This window comes from Callorhinchus milii, unplaced genomic scaffold (genome assembly GCF_018977255.1).
Source record: "Callorhinchus milii isolate IMCB2004 unplaced genomic scaffold, IMCB_Cmil_1.0 Scaffold12, whole genome shotgun sequence".
NCBI classification, from domain to species: Eukaryota; Metazoa; Chordata; class Chondrichthyes; order Chimaeriformes; family Callorhinchidae; genus Callorhinchus; species Callorhinchus milii.
In genome coordinates, this window is record NW_024704753.1 from 3,554,311 (window position 1) to 3,570,550 (window position 16,240).

General features: G+C 43.2%; 1 protein-coding gene across 1 annotated transcript in view; it reads left to right on the top strand.

The window, feature by feature from the left end:
• cntn4 (contactin 4) overlaps positions 1-10,592 on the top strand; it is a 267,986-nt gene extending 257,394 nt beyond the window's left edge. Inside the window, exon 23 of the mRNA XM_042339601.1 lies at positions 8,857-10,592. Within this exon, the coding sequence (XP_042195535.1) occupies positions 8,857-8,960 (104 nt within the window). The 3' untranslated portion in view covers positions 8,961-10,592. The remainder of the gene's footprint in view (positions 1-8,856) is intronic.
• Positions 10,593-16,240: the final 5,648 nt, after the last annotated feature.

Here is a 16,240-nt window from a genome sequence, read left to right on the forward strand (position 1 = left end):
GCAAAATGGTAAAACTTATTAAACATAGAAGAGACGATCATAAAGATTAATTGGGATAAAGAAGTCCCCTCGGCCAATCTGAATCCTTCCTTCCAGAACCCCCACACGTCCAGCACGTTGGGAAGTCTTCCCGACGTGAAAGAGGTGATACAAATGTAATTTTGGTGGTGTTGTCCTCACATCGCACGTCAAGCTGCTCTTTAAATGAGTTGACTTTGCCCGTGTTGAGCCCCTTGTGTCTATCCTGAACCTTGTGAACCTGAAAGGTTTTTCTCTGAACAAAACCTTTGCAAACCCCCTCATTTTCAGCATCTGAGACATTTTGCCCTTTGCAATCTCTAAACCTATAACCCTATAACCTATAACTGCCTTCTTCTCCCAGTCAGTTTGGTCAGTCGATCCACCACTGTTTGTGGGGACGCTGCTGTGCGCAATTGGCTGCTGCGTTTTGCCCACAAAATACACAGTCAATTCACTTTACAGTATATTCTGTGGAGAGGCTTTGAGGCGTGATAAGACGCTATGTCAAATGCAAGGATTCTTATAATTACTGGCCTGCTGCATCCTAAAGTCTCATTCTGGATTTATCTTTTCTATCCCATTTAAAATTCTGTGATAATACTAATAATTGATACTTGATTATTGATAATAATAATTATTATAATTAATTATTATTATTATTGACCTTTAATATAAATTAAACCTCTGTAACCTTTAATATAAACCCCTGAGATGTCTTGGCTCAAGGCAATATTGTTGATTTTCACACGCAATGACTTGTAGCTTTTGCAAAACGTAAACCAAAAGGGACATTTTTCTCTCTACCGCGTACAGGATAATTCCAGGGAATAACGTTTCCTCTCTAGAAATTGTACAAACGCGTAACATTTCCCATGAGTTGTTTTCCCTCAAGGCAGAACCACTAAACACAATCGAAAAGCTGGCAAGCTGAGGTCTGTGCCTGTGTTATTTAAGCTGCTTCCTTAGCGAACTACAGAAATACTGAGAGTATTACGATCCTTCATTTTTAAAGCATTGGGAAGAAACTCGCTTTCAATTTTATTCAACTTAAAAGAGCAATTCGTTCCGTACTGGTTCTCTGGCGTCCTGTTGACGCTGCCTGATACATTCGTATAGTCGGATAGTAAATCACTTGCTTCATAGAATATCAGCTCTTCAAATCGTATTATCTTGCTTTTGATATTGCACCTTTCAGGTCGGGAGGACGTCTCAAAGCACTTCACGTGACACCCAAGGTCACCTCCCGCCCCCTTCACCTGGTTTGCATCTGAACCTCGCCACTGTGAGGTGCTCTGAGACATCAGCCCGTGGGAATGGCGCGATACAACTGCAAGTAGTTGTTGCTGTAATGTGGCACTCCCTAGCCCAGTAACACTGAGGATAACCGCAGTGCTCCTGAGCTGAGATCAGCTTGTACCTCGGACATTTCCGTCCCTCGTTCGAAGCTGTTTCATGCTTGAGGGATGAAGCATTTTTCTTCCATTCTCCAAATGGGTTTCGAGTGCGATGGAGGGGACAAAAGACGAGGCAATTTTTACCCTGATAGATTCGGCAAGTTGTCTTTTTCCGAGCAATGAAAACTGTGAGGCCGAACCTTTGATTTGGGGGGGCAAATTCAGCGCCAGATGGCTACAAACCGAAGCATAAAATTGCAACAGCAGCTCATAGCTCTTCGTGGATATTCTCTGACCGTGTTAACCAGGTCGGCCTCCGTTCTGCAAACTGAGCTTGTTCGTGGCTTAGCCACTGACTTGCTCGTTCGCTCGTATTCTTCTCAAAGAAACTGAAAAGATCAGCTGTCGCCGGTTTAATCGAATGCTTGTTAAGAGAATGAAGTCATGCGGACTCAGAAGCCGATGCCTGTACATGTGGGGACAGCAGAGAAATCGCAGCAGAATACAGTGTGCTCTGTTGTGTTGTATCATAGTTCTGTCTTTCCCCAGCTGACCTTTGTGTGTGTAACGTTTCTATTCACACTCCATCTCGCATTCCCCCTTTCCCTCCCCTTCTCCCCCAGAGAACAGCTCCGAGTGCACAGCAGCTGAAAGGAGAGATTGCGATCTTGTTCCGAGCGAAAAATGCATGTGAAAAAATTAAACTGGGATCAGAAAGGTTTCATTTATGTGTACGTGTGTGTGTGTGTGTATGCCTATGTTGCATGCATGTGTGTGTATGCCTATGTTGCGTGCGTGCATATGCCTATGTTGCATGCGTGCGTGTGGCGTGCTGAAAGCTGATAACCTTCATCACATTGGAATGAAATTCCACTGAATATCTGCATCCTCATTTATCCGTGTCGTGCTTTACTCAGTTCTGATACGCGTTGGCATTTGCAATGTTCCAGTTCATTTGATGTTTCCGTGCTGCATTTCAGCTCCTTTCCTCATGTGTTTACTTCCTGCTGGCTGATCGCTCGCGATCCCAGCGGTAACGCCTCGGAATATTTGCTCCTTACTCCAAGGAATTCCCAGTCATTGATGAAAATCTTGGACTGACACCAATGAACCAAACTGCGACCAGTTGCTGAATAATTGCTTCCGGTTTTGCTGTGCAGTGTCACAACTTGCGAACGTAGACTCGGGAAAGCAATCACTCACAAAGCAACAAACAGCACATTTGGTTAACGGCCCTCAAAATTATGTTATAAAAACAGAAGTCGCTGGGAACACTCAGCCGGTCAGGCAGCATCTATAGAGAGAGGAAAGTGCGTTAACTTTTCAGGTCGATTTCCTCAAAAGTAGCCCGGACTGTGGAAAGGAAAAGATTGCTTTGTTTTGGTCGGTCGGGTATCTGACGTGAACCCATGGCACTGGAAACCCATCATCGTGCTTAAGAGTTTCCAAACTGATGTGATTGTGTCGGTCAGAAGGAATTTATTATTAAAGTGGGTGGAATGGGGGACTGTCATTTGTGGTCTCAAATAAGGAATCCCAATTGCTTATTCGAGACCACAAATGAATTCAGTGGCTTACAATAATCCTTGCATTTGATATAGCGCTTTTCATGTCTTCTAGACGTCTCAAAGCGCTTCACAGAATATGCTGTAAAGTGAATTCCCTGTATATTTATGGACGAAACGCGGCAGCCAATTGCGCACAGCAGCGTCCCCACAAACAGTCGTGGATTGAAGTGACCAATTTATTGTTGTTTTGTTTTCTTGAGGGATTATTATCAGGCCTGTGGAGTAAGGAAACTCGCCCAACATTTCGCCCTGCCGGGAATCGAACCCAGGTCCTCTCGTTTGCGAGGCGAGTGCTCTAACCATTGAGCTACAGGACTGCTTGTACGTTGCATCCATGGAGTCCTGCAGCTCAGTGGTTAGAGCACTCGCTTTGCAAGTGAGAGACCTGAGTTCAATTCCAGGCAGAGGGCGAAACCTTGGGCAAGTTTCCTTACTCCACACAGAGCCTAATAATAATCCTCCAAAACCAAAAACAATAATAAATTGGTCATTTTCAATCTACGACTGTTTGTGGGACATTGCTGTGCGCAATTGGCTGCCACGTTCTCCCACATACAGTCAATTCACTTTACAGTGTGTTCTGTGGAGCGCTTTAGGACGTCCTCCCGACGTGAAAAGCGCTATATGAAATGCAAGGATTATTATTATTATTATTATTATTAAGGAATAAGCAGCCCCGGGACTATTTGATTCATTTTCCTGAGGAATCATTAATCCTGAAAATCATCAGGTGGTTTGAGCTGGTGGCACAAAAGAAGGCTACTCAGCTGCGGTGGCTCGAGCTGCTTTATTAGCATTCTGTCGGGTTGCAGAGAGCAGAAGGAATAACAAAGAGCACCTCTGAGATCTCTAAACATTCGAAGCTTCCCCTCCCTCGGGCACAAAGTGTCTCTTCACAGCTCGCATTCAAACGAGAGCTTGTTCCCCCACCCAACCCTGCCCCCCCCCCCCACCCCCCCAACCCCCCACACACAAAAAAATAGCTGACAGAATTCCAATCGGAGTAACTGTTTGCGCTCTGATAGGAATCTATCCGCTGTCAGTTTGTGGTAGCCGGCTGGATTGAAGAATGCAGTATCTGTTTGGACAAAGACGGGCTCTTTATAATGTCAGCTCAAGCGAGAAAGGACCTGGGTTCGATTCCCGGCAGGGCGAAACCTTGGGCAAGTTTCCTTACTTGCCACACGCCTGATAAGCTCTTAAAAGGCATTCGGGGCTCCTGTGCTCGTTTTCGCTCTGGGGCCGCTCCTCCGCCAGGTTACTAGAAGCTTGCCTGGAGCCCTGAAGGGCTTCCCGCGTTAAGCTTTGAACCCACGGCTGGAGGTGAAAGGGTTTAAGGGTCTGACAAAGAACCGCGGCAGCCTGCCACACCAGAACGACAAAGTTACTCCCGTGCCCTTGAAATAGGTTGTTCGTGTTTCGTCCCGAGAGGATGTCGACCTCAGCTTAAAACCTCATGTTGCTCTGGCTGTGCTGTCAGATGGAGAAATGGATGGATTCCCACAGGGCAGATCACATCCTGTGCCATTCATTCCTTAAGTCCGAACTACCTTAATCTTAACGGGGTGGGGGGTGGGGGGTCACTCAGTTCCCCAGTTAGTAATACTTCTGGCTGGCTTCGGTTACGCACCGATACAATCCCGATCCAGGCTGACCGACCGTGTTTGGCCATCCTGTTTTCCAATAAGGCGCTCGCAGAAAGGCCCCTGGACGCACGTGTTTCACCCAATCCCATGATTTTTCCCATTTTTCCCATTTTTTTATAAAAAATCGATCGCTGCCTTCGAACAACAAATCGCAATAAAACGACCCGGGAAGTCACTTGAACAGTGACTCCGAGACAGCGGGCTACGTGAAGGGCACTGTATGAAGCCGTCGATGGCAACAACAACTCCCATTTATACAGCCCCCTTCACGCGGGGTAGCGCCCCGGAGCGCTTGACAGTGGCGGGGTCTGACCCCGAGCCAGGGGGGAGAGGGGAGGGGATGAGGTGACCGTAAGCACGATCAAAAGGGAAGGTCTTCAGGCGGGATATGAAGGTGAGGGAGGGAGGGGGCAAGGCGGAGGGATTGAGGGAGAGAGTTCCAGAGTTTACCTGCATGGGAGAGTATTTTTAATTAAAAAATAAACCCCTGCATTAATTAATGCTCCCTCTGGCTGTAACCTTGGTCGTCGGCCGGGTGTCTGACATACGCAGTGTGTCCAAATCCAGCGTATGAGAGTCTCCAGAGCGCATCAAAATTTCCCTTTGTCTCGAACAGAAGGAAATCTGTGACTGTGCCTCATACTATGTGTGTGTGGGGGGGGGGGGGGGGGAGGTTTGATGTAAAACGCTATGAAATAGACCCGAGAGAATTCCTTTAACTCGACCGCTTACCCTTATTGTAGATCGTGGTGAAAAAAGTTATTAGTTTTAACAGAACTTCAAGGAAGGAAGATGTCACATCTCATTATTATCCCATGTCGAAACTGACCTCGCTCCACTTTTAGTCTCAGAAGCTTTCATCAGCAGGAAACTGTTATGTTATCTTACGTCTCTTCAAGGCTCCCCTTCCTTAGCCGTACAAGTTGATAAAGTTCAAAGCTGAGCTACGCAAATCGGTCTTTTGCTTTCACCCAATGCATTGTTGACAATTTATGACAATAATAATAATGATAATAATCCTTGCATTTGACATAGCGCCTTATCACGTCTTCGAGACGCCTCAAAGCGCTTCACGGAATATACAGTAAAGTGAATTGACCGTATATTTTGTGGGCAAAACGCGGCAGCCAATTGCACACAGCAGCGTCCCCGCAAACAGCCGTGGATTGAAGTGACTCAATTATTATTATTATTTTTTAAAAAATATTTTCGGGTGGGGGGGGGAAGGCATCTGGAAAAACAACTGCGGCGAAATGTTCTTTTCGAACCAGAAAATGGCTTATTGGGTCAAAATGCAGGGGATCGGGTTGAACCTGGTGTAAAACTGTGCAGCCGGAGCCACGATCCAGTGTAAATACTTGAAGCTTTACGACAGTTTGGTCGGAAAAGGATCAAACCTGTTTTTTTTTTAAACTTTCCTGATATTAGTGTTTGTTCACCCAAAGAGGATTCGTGGCCAGATTTCAGTGTAAACGTGGTGGGCAGATCTCCTGCAGCTTTACTCCATTTAAACCCTTTTCGGGGCAGGAAAGAAACGTTGTAATTAAGGGAACTTGGGCCAACCCAAAGAGCAAGTGGCTTTTGTGAGCGCTTTCCCATTGATCTGTCAGCCACATTCCGCTGCCTTGTGGGATAAACCGTGGAAAATTAGCCCTCAGTGTTCACGCTGAACAAGTAGCGTCACTGGAGCTGGCCGCGTTGGCAAGTGAATTGGAGAATCGCTTCCACTCTGGCTGAGCTCACTGTGGTGCATTCCAGGGATACACCCGGGACGAACCGACCGGTGATCGTTTGGAACAATTAACTGTTCTATTACCGTACAACACAGTAACCACATTGGCATCTCTGCCGTAACTAAACCAGAGGCCACTTTGGCCAACCGAGTGGTGAGGGAAAATCTCCAGTTCAGGCTTAGTTTGGAAGCTGTTTTCTTTCTCACTCTTTCTCTCTCTCTGTCTCTCTCTCTCTCTCTCTCTCTCGGGTTGCAACTTCCAGAACTTCTGACTGGAAGATCGTACCCAAGGCCCTCGCAGCTTGTGTGTCAGACACAAGTGGAATTGAAATGACATTGACAGGCGGGGCGCTGTTGGGGAAAAAAACATTTACGTTGTAAAGTGAATGCCTGTTACAGCGGGACGGTAGAAATGGGCACGTGTGTGCGTGTGTGTGTTTGTGTGTGTGTGTGCGCCAGCAGTCAACGACAAGCAATGGGGGAGGAGACCTTAAGCACAGCCAAAGAGGTAGGTCTTCAGATGGGATTTAAAAATAGATAAAAAGGGGGCGAGGCGGAGGGATTGAGGCAGGAAGTTTAAGAGGTTAGCGGTGTAGTTGACTGGAGGTTCGAGAGAGAAAGAGAGAGAAAGAGAAAGAGAGAAAGAGAAAGATTTGCCAATGGGGAGAAAATTAGCAAATAATTGGACGCACTTTTTTGGATTAAAAAAAAGAATAAATAGAGAAAGTGAGTGCACGTAAAAGGCCAATGTTAACCTCTTAAGTTTTGCACGAATGAATTTCCTCAGTTCATTTGAAAGTAGAATTGACGAATGCATTTGTTCAAAAAGAAATGGCCATTTTTACACAATTTATTTTCCAAAGGCAGCCTCAGGCTCTGGCGTAAGCCAACACGAAAAAGTATACTAAACAAAGCGACTGAAAGATAATTGCAGTTAAACAGCGAAATCGTGAAACCACCTTGTATTTTAAAACACTACTCAGTTCAGTTCCAGTTTTAAATCCCTCACAAATATGCCAAATGCCATTACCTGTTATCCAGTAAACACGTTTAAGGAGCTATATCATATTACAAACATTTCATTTAGGATAAATACTACGGGGCCAGGACTGGGCTGGGCAGGAACTTTGCCGAGGCCATCTGTATCATTCAGCATATTATTTGTGGCAAAAACCCATATCGTAACATGTAAATCCAAATCATTTTTAAAAGGCGGTGAGTAGCAAATATGCCGTGAACCCGAATCCTATGCTTTATTGCCAACTCAGATCATCCAACACTTTAAGGCTTTGGCTCGCAGAGTTAACCGGAGCTGAGAGAGAAAAATCCCTGCTCACTTCACACAGTCACTGCACTATCATGACATGGTCTCTTCGAAGCTTTGAGTTCCTAGACATCTGCATTTCTTAACCGGAGGAAAATGTAGTCTTCAATGCTGTCCTGTCAGCGTCGCCAAAGCTACGAACGAGTTTACTCTATCAAGTCGATTTGACAGTAAATTTGAGTGTTATTTGCATAGGTGTCAGCCTTTCTCAGTTGGTGTCACTCTCGCTTCTGAGTCTGAAGGTTGTGGGGGCTTTGAACTCGCACAGTCAAGGTTGACGTTCCAATGCAGAGGTGGGGGAGCTACTCAAAAAGAGGAGGGAATTTCTCCTGGTGTCTCAACCAACAATCACCGAGATAAAACTGGACATTGCTGTGTGTAAATTGCATTCGCCTACAAAATACATTGTCACTACACTTCACAGCAAACCAAGGTTATTATCTGATCTAAGGTTACAAGTTATGGCTGTGAAATGCTGGGACCATACTTCATCAATTTCCGTGATCCTCCCAATTACTTTCCCCAGTCGAAACCGAACCGTTTACACCCTTGTTTTAACTTTGTGAAATAAGGCTCAACTCATTCTCAGTTGTACGACTCCGCTTAATCCACCTTTTCGCAGGTCTTTAAGCCGTTTGGAATTGCAGAGAAGATTTTTAGTTAAAAACTGAGTCACACGGTAAAATGTAGCCATTCACATTATGGTGAATTTGACTAACGTATACAGTCAGAAAGAAAAGTCTCGCTAATCTGTTGCACCGAGGTTAGATATAGAGACTTTTCATCGTCGGTCCAGTGTCTTTTCCAAATGTATCTACCTTCATGTCATGGTTTTTTTCTTCTGAATTGATGACTTGAATTGAAGTTGCTGCGTAAAGTACAATGCAATGGTTATACAGCATCTTTCACATCCGGAGTGCGTCTCAAAGTGCTTGACGCTGGCTGGCTGGGCACCCGAGCTGGGGGTGGGGGCTGAAGCGGGTGGGGAGGGCAAAAGAAATGGTGTGGGGGGGGGTGTGGGGGTTGGACATAAAGCAGGCAGATGCTGCTTTTCGGCACAGAAGAATAATAAAAGTTTTTTTTTTTGCAACAGGCAATTTTATCGCTCATTAGCCATCGCTGTACGTCACTTGCGACATGACTCTTTGCCTTTGTTGTCGTCTGTTCACAGACCCAAGTGGGGGAAGATCCGGTGTCTCAACATCAAATGTATGCACACTGTCAGCCTTCAGCACGATAGTGCTCTCTCTCTCAGCCCGATCGTCATTATGGTGAAAGCATACACTACCGACCGATGTCAAGCTTACCCGATGTCAAATATAATCAGTCAACAATCTAAAGACTTATAATGAGTAAATCTACAAAAATTCCGCTAGTGTGCATTTACTTAACCACCAATGTTATCTTTTCCTATAAATCTTTATTACTGTACGCTATGTCATTTCAAATTTATGTGGACACGCCTGTAATTACCAATGCCAGTCAGCTACCAGATTAAATTGACCAACCTGTTCTTTGCCTGAGATCTCGTTTGGGCCTTTACAAATGCACTAAGTCAACACCTGAGGAAACAAAAAACATCAGCGAATCGATGTTACCAAAGCGTGCAACCTAGCAGTTTGCATATAATGTACAGACGGTTATATTTATACACCTGAAATGTTCAGTATTTTGAGAGTTATTATTTAGCACAATCAGTTAATGTATCTTGGAATGTGTCGTAGCTTTTTACATTGTAATACAATTTCACGTACCTGAAAAGTCACTGTTGCTTGTACTAAGATAGGAGATTTAACCAGATAACATTGGTGCAATAGTTCTACCTTAAATCACAAAGGTTGCTCTAAAAAAAAAGCATCCAGGTACAGTCATAACAAATGAAAAGTAAAATATGTATTTGTTTAAACGGTCCACTATGTGAAATGATTTTTCTGTTATTTTCAGTCGGTTTCATTTGTAGCTGCGGGAAGTAAAACAGAACCTAGTGCACTCGAGTAGTAAGGCGTAAGGCAATGTTATCCAAATAGGATGTTTTCCAAGGTTATAAGCCTGAGGACTTGAGCGCACAGATGTGATACTGACAACAACTTTGGCGTAGAGTGAGGGAGGGGGAAAGTGAAAGAAACAAAGCTACAGATGAGCAAAAAAAATATAAAACGTTAAGAAAAAAAAGTCAAAACTATAATGTTGCATGTGGAGGTGCATTTATATTGCTGTTAAATTAATGTACATAAAGTTTTACAGTGCATATTTGTAAATAAGTGTCTTGAGCAACATGACTTTACAAGGGGCACTGTTACTGTATTAGACATAGGGTGGCCAAATGAGCCCACATTTGTCTAGCAGATTGAATCTTTACGGTTGTCATTTGTCTTTTAGAAGTTTGATCTGCTTTCGGGAAGAAAAAAAGTAATGGTTTTGCAATTATGTTTTCTAAAACCTCAAATCTGTTTTATATTTTTCATTCGTCTGTTATGACTGGCCGCTGTTAAAAAAAAATGTAGGCAGCAGTATTTACATTTAAATATTGTTTGCTTAATTGTGTAAATAGTAATTTGACAGAACCCTTTGAAATAAATCTGTCTTGGAACAGTTTTTTCCCCCTTCTCCCTCCTTGTCTTACTAATTCCATAAACTACTGCTATTTTATATTTTCTACTGAATACAGTAACAAATTTTTTTCTAACTTTCTACGAGACATTGTCAAGGTGTATAATAGGACCCACTTCTGAAATGTGAAGGTTTGTAAAATGACGTAAATTCTTCCAAATTTTGGAGTTGTTTCAGAGTTTTTAATGGAAACCTCCACCTGGGTCTCGATTTACTCTTACCATTTTGGAATTGGGTTGGATTGAAGAAAGCCTTTCATTTCTCTCGATCTCAACCTTCCAGAATACTGACCCTATCGTCCTCCCATCACAGCATCAAGCTATTTTTGTTTAAAAACGAGTCCCGGTGTCCTGGCCTCAACCACCCTTCCTTCCAGTCGTTAACTTCCCACTGTTTAAATAAGCACTTCTTGGCGTCTGTCATGAAATTGTTCTTTGCAACTCTCAACCCCTGTCCTCTTGTTCTACTGGTTTGATGCATCCTAAAGTGTTGTTTTGCATTCACTTTTGCCATCTCATTTAAAATGTCATGCACCTCTGAGGCTCTTCCTTTCAAGACTGACGAACCAACCCTCTCGCTTGTCTGATTGTTGCTCGTGCCTTGTTCCTCTTATACTCGTTGCTCTCCTCTGCACCGCATCTGCACTGGCATCCTTCTGGTCTGTGTGGCTCAGTGCTACACAGGTCAATGGCTTCACTGACCAGCCCACCAGATGGCATAGGGCATCAATCACAAGTGAAAATTGTTGCAACGCAACATCCTATTTTAATTTGGCGATTATGTTCCGCGGATCTCCATGGTTGGGTAATGGTTTCTATCAGGCAATGTGCATGATGTACAGCAGGCTGTGCAGAAACATTGACTGTGTCTGTTAACGGACCTAACATCTGAGACCAAGGAGCTAAGATTCCTAAAGGCAGCTTTGATGGAAGCACAAAAGATAACACATGAGCTTAGAAGAATTTCATTTCACACAGAGAGATGTTGGGAGATGGGTTGCCCGCCAAGTAAGGTGGTAGATGGAGAGACCATTGTGGGTTTCAAGAGGGAAGTAGACAGGTACAGGAAAAGCAACGGGATTGAAGGAAATCGGGGCAGGGCAGGAAGTGGGATTGAATACACACCTTGATCTACTGTACATTTCTGTGATGATTCTCCACGATAACACATTTTGGAGTCAGATGGTGAGGTGCTGTACATTCACATTCAGGATTTGTTTTCAAGCGGGGAAAACGTTCTCAAACCAAGACGTTTTGTTTTGCTCCGTACTTAAAGGTTGCATTTGCAACCGAACGCTAGGCGTGTGTCTTTACCTCCAATCTGCAGGTAAGTGGGATCATCGAGAACCTCTGGCTGCCCATATCTCGCTTGGAACGTCGTCACGATTGATAAGCAATTGAACCACTTAATAGCACCGGACGCCACAGAGCAATGCTTCTCCAGCAGTTTTGATGGCAACTCATTTATTGTACGTAAATGCAAATATCGTTGTGTTGAGTAAATAAACCGTGTCTTGATTTCAGTAATAAATGTGATATTTTCATTGTTTGTAACCGAGTGCAGTTCTTTATTTTCCAATAGAATTCCTTAAAAGTAAGTTCAAACCAGGGATTTCCGGCAGGGCGTCGACGCATTTCCACCCGTAAAAATCGTGACTTGTTTGCAGAATTTATTGGGGAAAAAAAACCCCACAAATATAAACACGCAGAAAAATGCCTTTTGCAGGATTCGAGCTTTGATGATTTGACCGTTTTCCGGATGAATTGTTTTGTTGCTTCGCTTAGTACAGAAAGACTGCGAAAGTATTCAACGGCAATGTGGAGAGCCTTTGCGGGAACCAGACAAAAGAAAAATAAATGTCATTTTTGGCAGAGAGCCTTAAAGATGGCTCATTCGATTGCACTCTCGACCTTTGAATCGGAAGGTTGTGGGTTCGAGCCCCAAGTCAGGACTTTGAGCTCACAGTCTAGACTCACACTTCAATAGAGTGATGGGGAGAACATTGTATTGTCAGAGGTGCCGTCCTTCATTAAGGCTGTTCAGGTGGATGTTGAAGATCTCCTGGCACCCCTCGAAAAGAGAAGGGAGTTTCTCCCTCAATTCTTGGCCATCAATCCCCCAGATGCAGTTGGTTGTTTATGGGACATTGCTGCGTGCAAATTGGCTGCTTTGTTTACCTTCAAATCACTGTACTTCACAATAAAAAATATCTTGTCAAGCACTTTGAGACGGCTCAATGTGATATGCGGCAATGTGACCTTCAAGGATTATTATTGAGGATTATTAATATTCACCGCAATCTGATTACGGTTTAATGTAAGTGAAATGTTTCCTTAGCCTCCTCTCCATTAATTGTTGATTGGCGCATCGATTTGGTAATAATCTCTCCCAAAAGAAAATTGTGGTCACTCAATCCACGACTGTTTGTGGGACCATTGTGCTGTGCGCAATTGGCTGATGCATTTCGCCCACAAAATACACAGACAATCGACGCAAGGATTATTATATATTATTATTTGTTGTCGTTGTTGAGTATGTCGACCAAAATGTACCAGAAATGGGCCAAGAGTGGAGACCTGGATCAGCCTGCGTTGGATTTCTTTGCGATTCTATTTGAGTCGCAGCCGGACGATTGCAAGAAAATCTTAAAAGATTGGGTTCATTTCCACGGTGTGAACAGGAGGAATGTGGAAGTCAACTTTTTGGATGGTTTTCGTGCTGCCGTTGTGTTGAGCGGTTAATTATTTACACCCTTCCTGTTACCTGACGAGCAAAACGCACCACAGTCAAATTGGAGGAAAATGTGCGATGTCTCTCTTGGGACAGTACGGGAGAGTTTTTTTTTAAGAGCTCTCCTGATTTTTGATGATCTTTGTCCGAGGGGTGTGGCGAATTGTCTTGTGAGATGCTGGGACTTAGCGTTCACATCGAGACAACACAAGTACAACAGCAACAACAACTTGCATTTATAGAGCAACCCCCACATTCAGGTTGCGTCCCAGAGTCTTAAACAATCTGATAGTAGCCGCAGCCCTTTATACTTCAGCTGAAGGTAAAGGCATTTTGGGGAAACGTTAGCGAAACAGCCACGTGCAGAACTTGCTGTAGCGTAAACCTTGCCCGGTGTCCGAAATGATTTTACATTTGAACAGAGCTTTCAAAATGCGGGGGAAGAAATTCCCCCTTGTGTCTAGATTTCTCCAGTATTGTTATTACTTTGCCCACAAAACGGTCAATTCACTTTACAGTATATTCTGTGAAGCGCTTTGAGACGTCTCGAAGACATGATATGGCGCGATGTCAAATGCGAGGATTATTATTATTCCCCCTCACCAAATTATGGCAGTGACATTTCCTTGCAGTGACATTTCCTTTTTTTAAAAAAAATGAATAGAGATTAAATGACTTAATAAAGTATGATGTGACATGTTGACTACATGGAACGATTATCACTGAATCATTCAGTTTGTTTCAAGGTCAGTGCGTCAGTAACCCACTTATATTGCTTTTGCGAGTTATAAGGTCTTCCCCAGTAATTAAGTAATCATTAATCCACTGTGGAGCCGCGAGTTACCTGAAGTGCTGTGAAACTCAGACCTAACGCTTTGAAGATTATTGTTAGCAAAGGAGAATAACAAATTAAGATCAGAACGTGGAATATATTTAATAGTCCCAACCCCTTCGCGAGATGCAAAAAGGTACTGCACTTCAGGTTATACCCTGTAATCCATTTACAATTCAAATGTCTTTATAACAGTCATTCTGCCCCGAGGAACGGTTGTAAAAATAGTTCAGCTTTAACCAAAGCCCAGATATAACAAAATGTTTTCCCCGAGCTTTCAGGAGCGTGAACGAGCCACTCGTTTCATTATCGACGGGCTCACTCTGAGGTTTAATGGAAACGAATACAAATCAGTTTTAACGAGCGATTCTGTTCTCTGGAGCGAAGGTGAAATGTGTTGCATGCACGTTTTTGCCTTATCAGGATCGGAAATCAGACAGATCCTTGGCATTATTATTCGTCCGATAATAATCTTTCCATTTGATACAGCGCCTTATCCCGTCGTGGAAGTGCTTCGCGGGACGTGCAGTGACTGTGCACTTGGTAGACAAAGAGAGAGCAGCGGGTCGCTTTGCTGACAACCTTTCCAACTATAAGGCGGAAAAAGTCAAAACGTACGATTGTTTCCGAGGGGGAAGTATTTAAACGGGTAACTTTTTCGTGTTTTCGAGCCACTGCATTTGCCTTGCCTTCGTGATTCTTTTGAGTCTCTGTCCGCGAACCGGCGGTGGGAATCCGCAGATGCCCGTAGACAGAAATGAAGAGTCTGTGGGCAGCGTTCCGAGACATTTCCGCACGGTGAAAGGCACCGTATAAAACGCAAGTCGTTGTGGTTAAGCGATAATATTTCCAAAAAGCGAGTGACACTTCTTGAGAGCCAACTGGATTTATTACAATCATTTCTGTTAAAGACGGCCACCTTTTTAATATTAATTTCAGTTAAATACTCTGCCCACCCACCTCACCACCACCACCACCACCATCACCACCAAATANTTTTTTTTATCTTCATGGCAAATGGGTGGTGTTGTTTGCCCAGGGCTCCAAAGGTCAAATACAGACGATTCCACATGAGAAGAAAAGTGGTTTAACCGACGTTAGCTATAAACGTGACCAAACAGTTAATATTTGAAACACGGGCACTGATTAACGCACAGCCTTCACTCATGAAACTGCTTATTTCGCTGCTGAAGGAAGGCTTCATAACTGTGTGTGTGTTTGTTGCTCAAAGAAACTCGAAGAACGTCGGTGCAATACGATACAATTTATATTTATGTCGCGCTTTTCGCGTCTCGGAGCGTTTGAAAGTACCAGAGGTATTTGGTATTCACAGAGGCGAGACTATTTTTTTTGACGTGCTGACAATAAATTGGTTGTGAGGTCCTGGTTCCCTGTTTTAATTGAAAAGTAACAAAATTACACACGTTGAATACGTTCGATAAGCAACGAAGCCCAGGTTGACAGAAAGAAGCATCGTTTTGCTCTGTTAATTGAAGCGGAGGGTAATATTTGACTGGAGTGAGGCGCAAGGCAGCAATTGATTCAAGGGTTTGTGATGATAAACTGGAAGAGCAATACTTGAGAGTTTTTTTAAATATCATCGCAACTCAAGATTCATTGCATCTCTGCCAATTTATGTTTTATTCATTCTCATATAAACAGGCACACACATATTTTTCTTGCAACTTATTATCGATGGAGTCGGTCACTCGCTTCACACCGGTTTGCGGGGACGTTGCTGTGCGCAATAATACTCATCGCCTACGAGTATTATTATATCATATTTACTGTTGTCGTAGTATTATCCGTACAACCACTGTTACATTCAACGGCTGTTGATACATATTAACAGCGATTATTAATTAAAAAAAAACTTATTACAACATAAGTATCATATTGTATTTATTACTACATGATCGGTGTATTATAATTATTATGGACATGGTATTTATTATTACAAGCATTATTACTGTATTATTATACTATAATAAGTATTATAAGTATTATTATTGCATTATAATAAGTGTTATTACTGTATTACTGTATTATTACTGTATTATAAGTATTATAAGTATTATCACTGTATTATTGCTGTAATTACTTTATTATTATATTATTATAATAAGTATCATTACTGTATTGTTACTGTATTATAATAAGCACATTATCACTGTATTATCACTGTATTATAAGTATTATCACTGTATTATCACTGTATTATTACTGTATTATTGCTGTACTATTGCTGTATTATAAGTATTATCACTGTATTATTACTGCAGTGTCGCTGTGCTCGGGTGCGGGTGTGTCGGGAGGTGTCGGTGTCGGGGGTGTGTGTGTCGGGGTCGGGGTCGGGGGGGTGTTGTGGTTCGTTTCGCGGTGT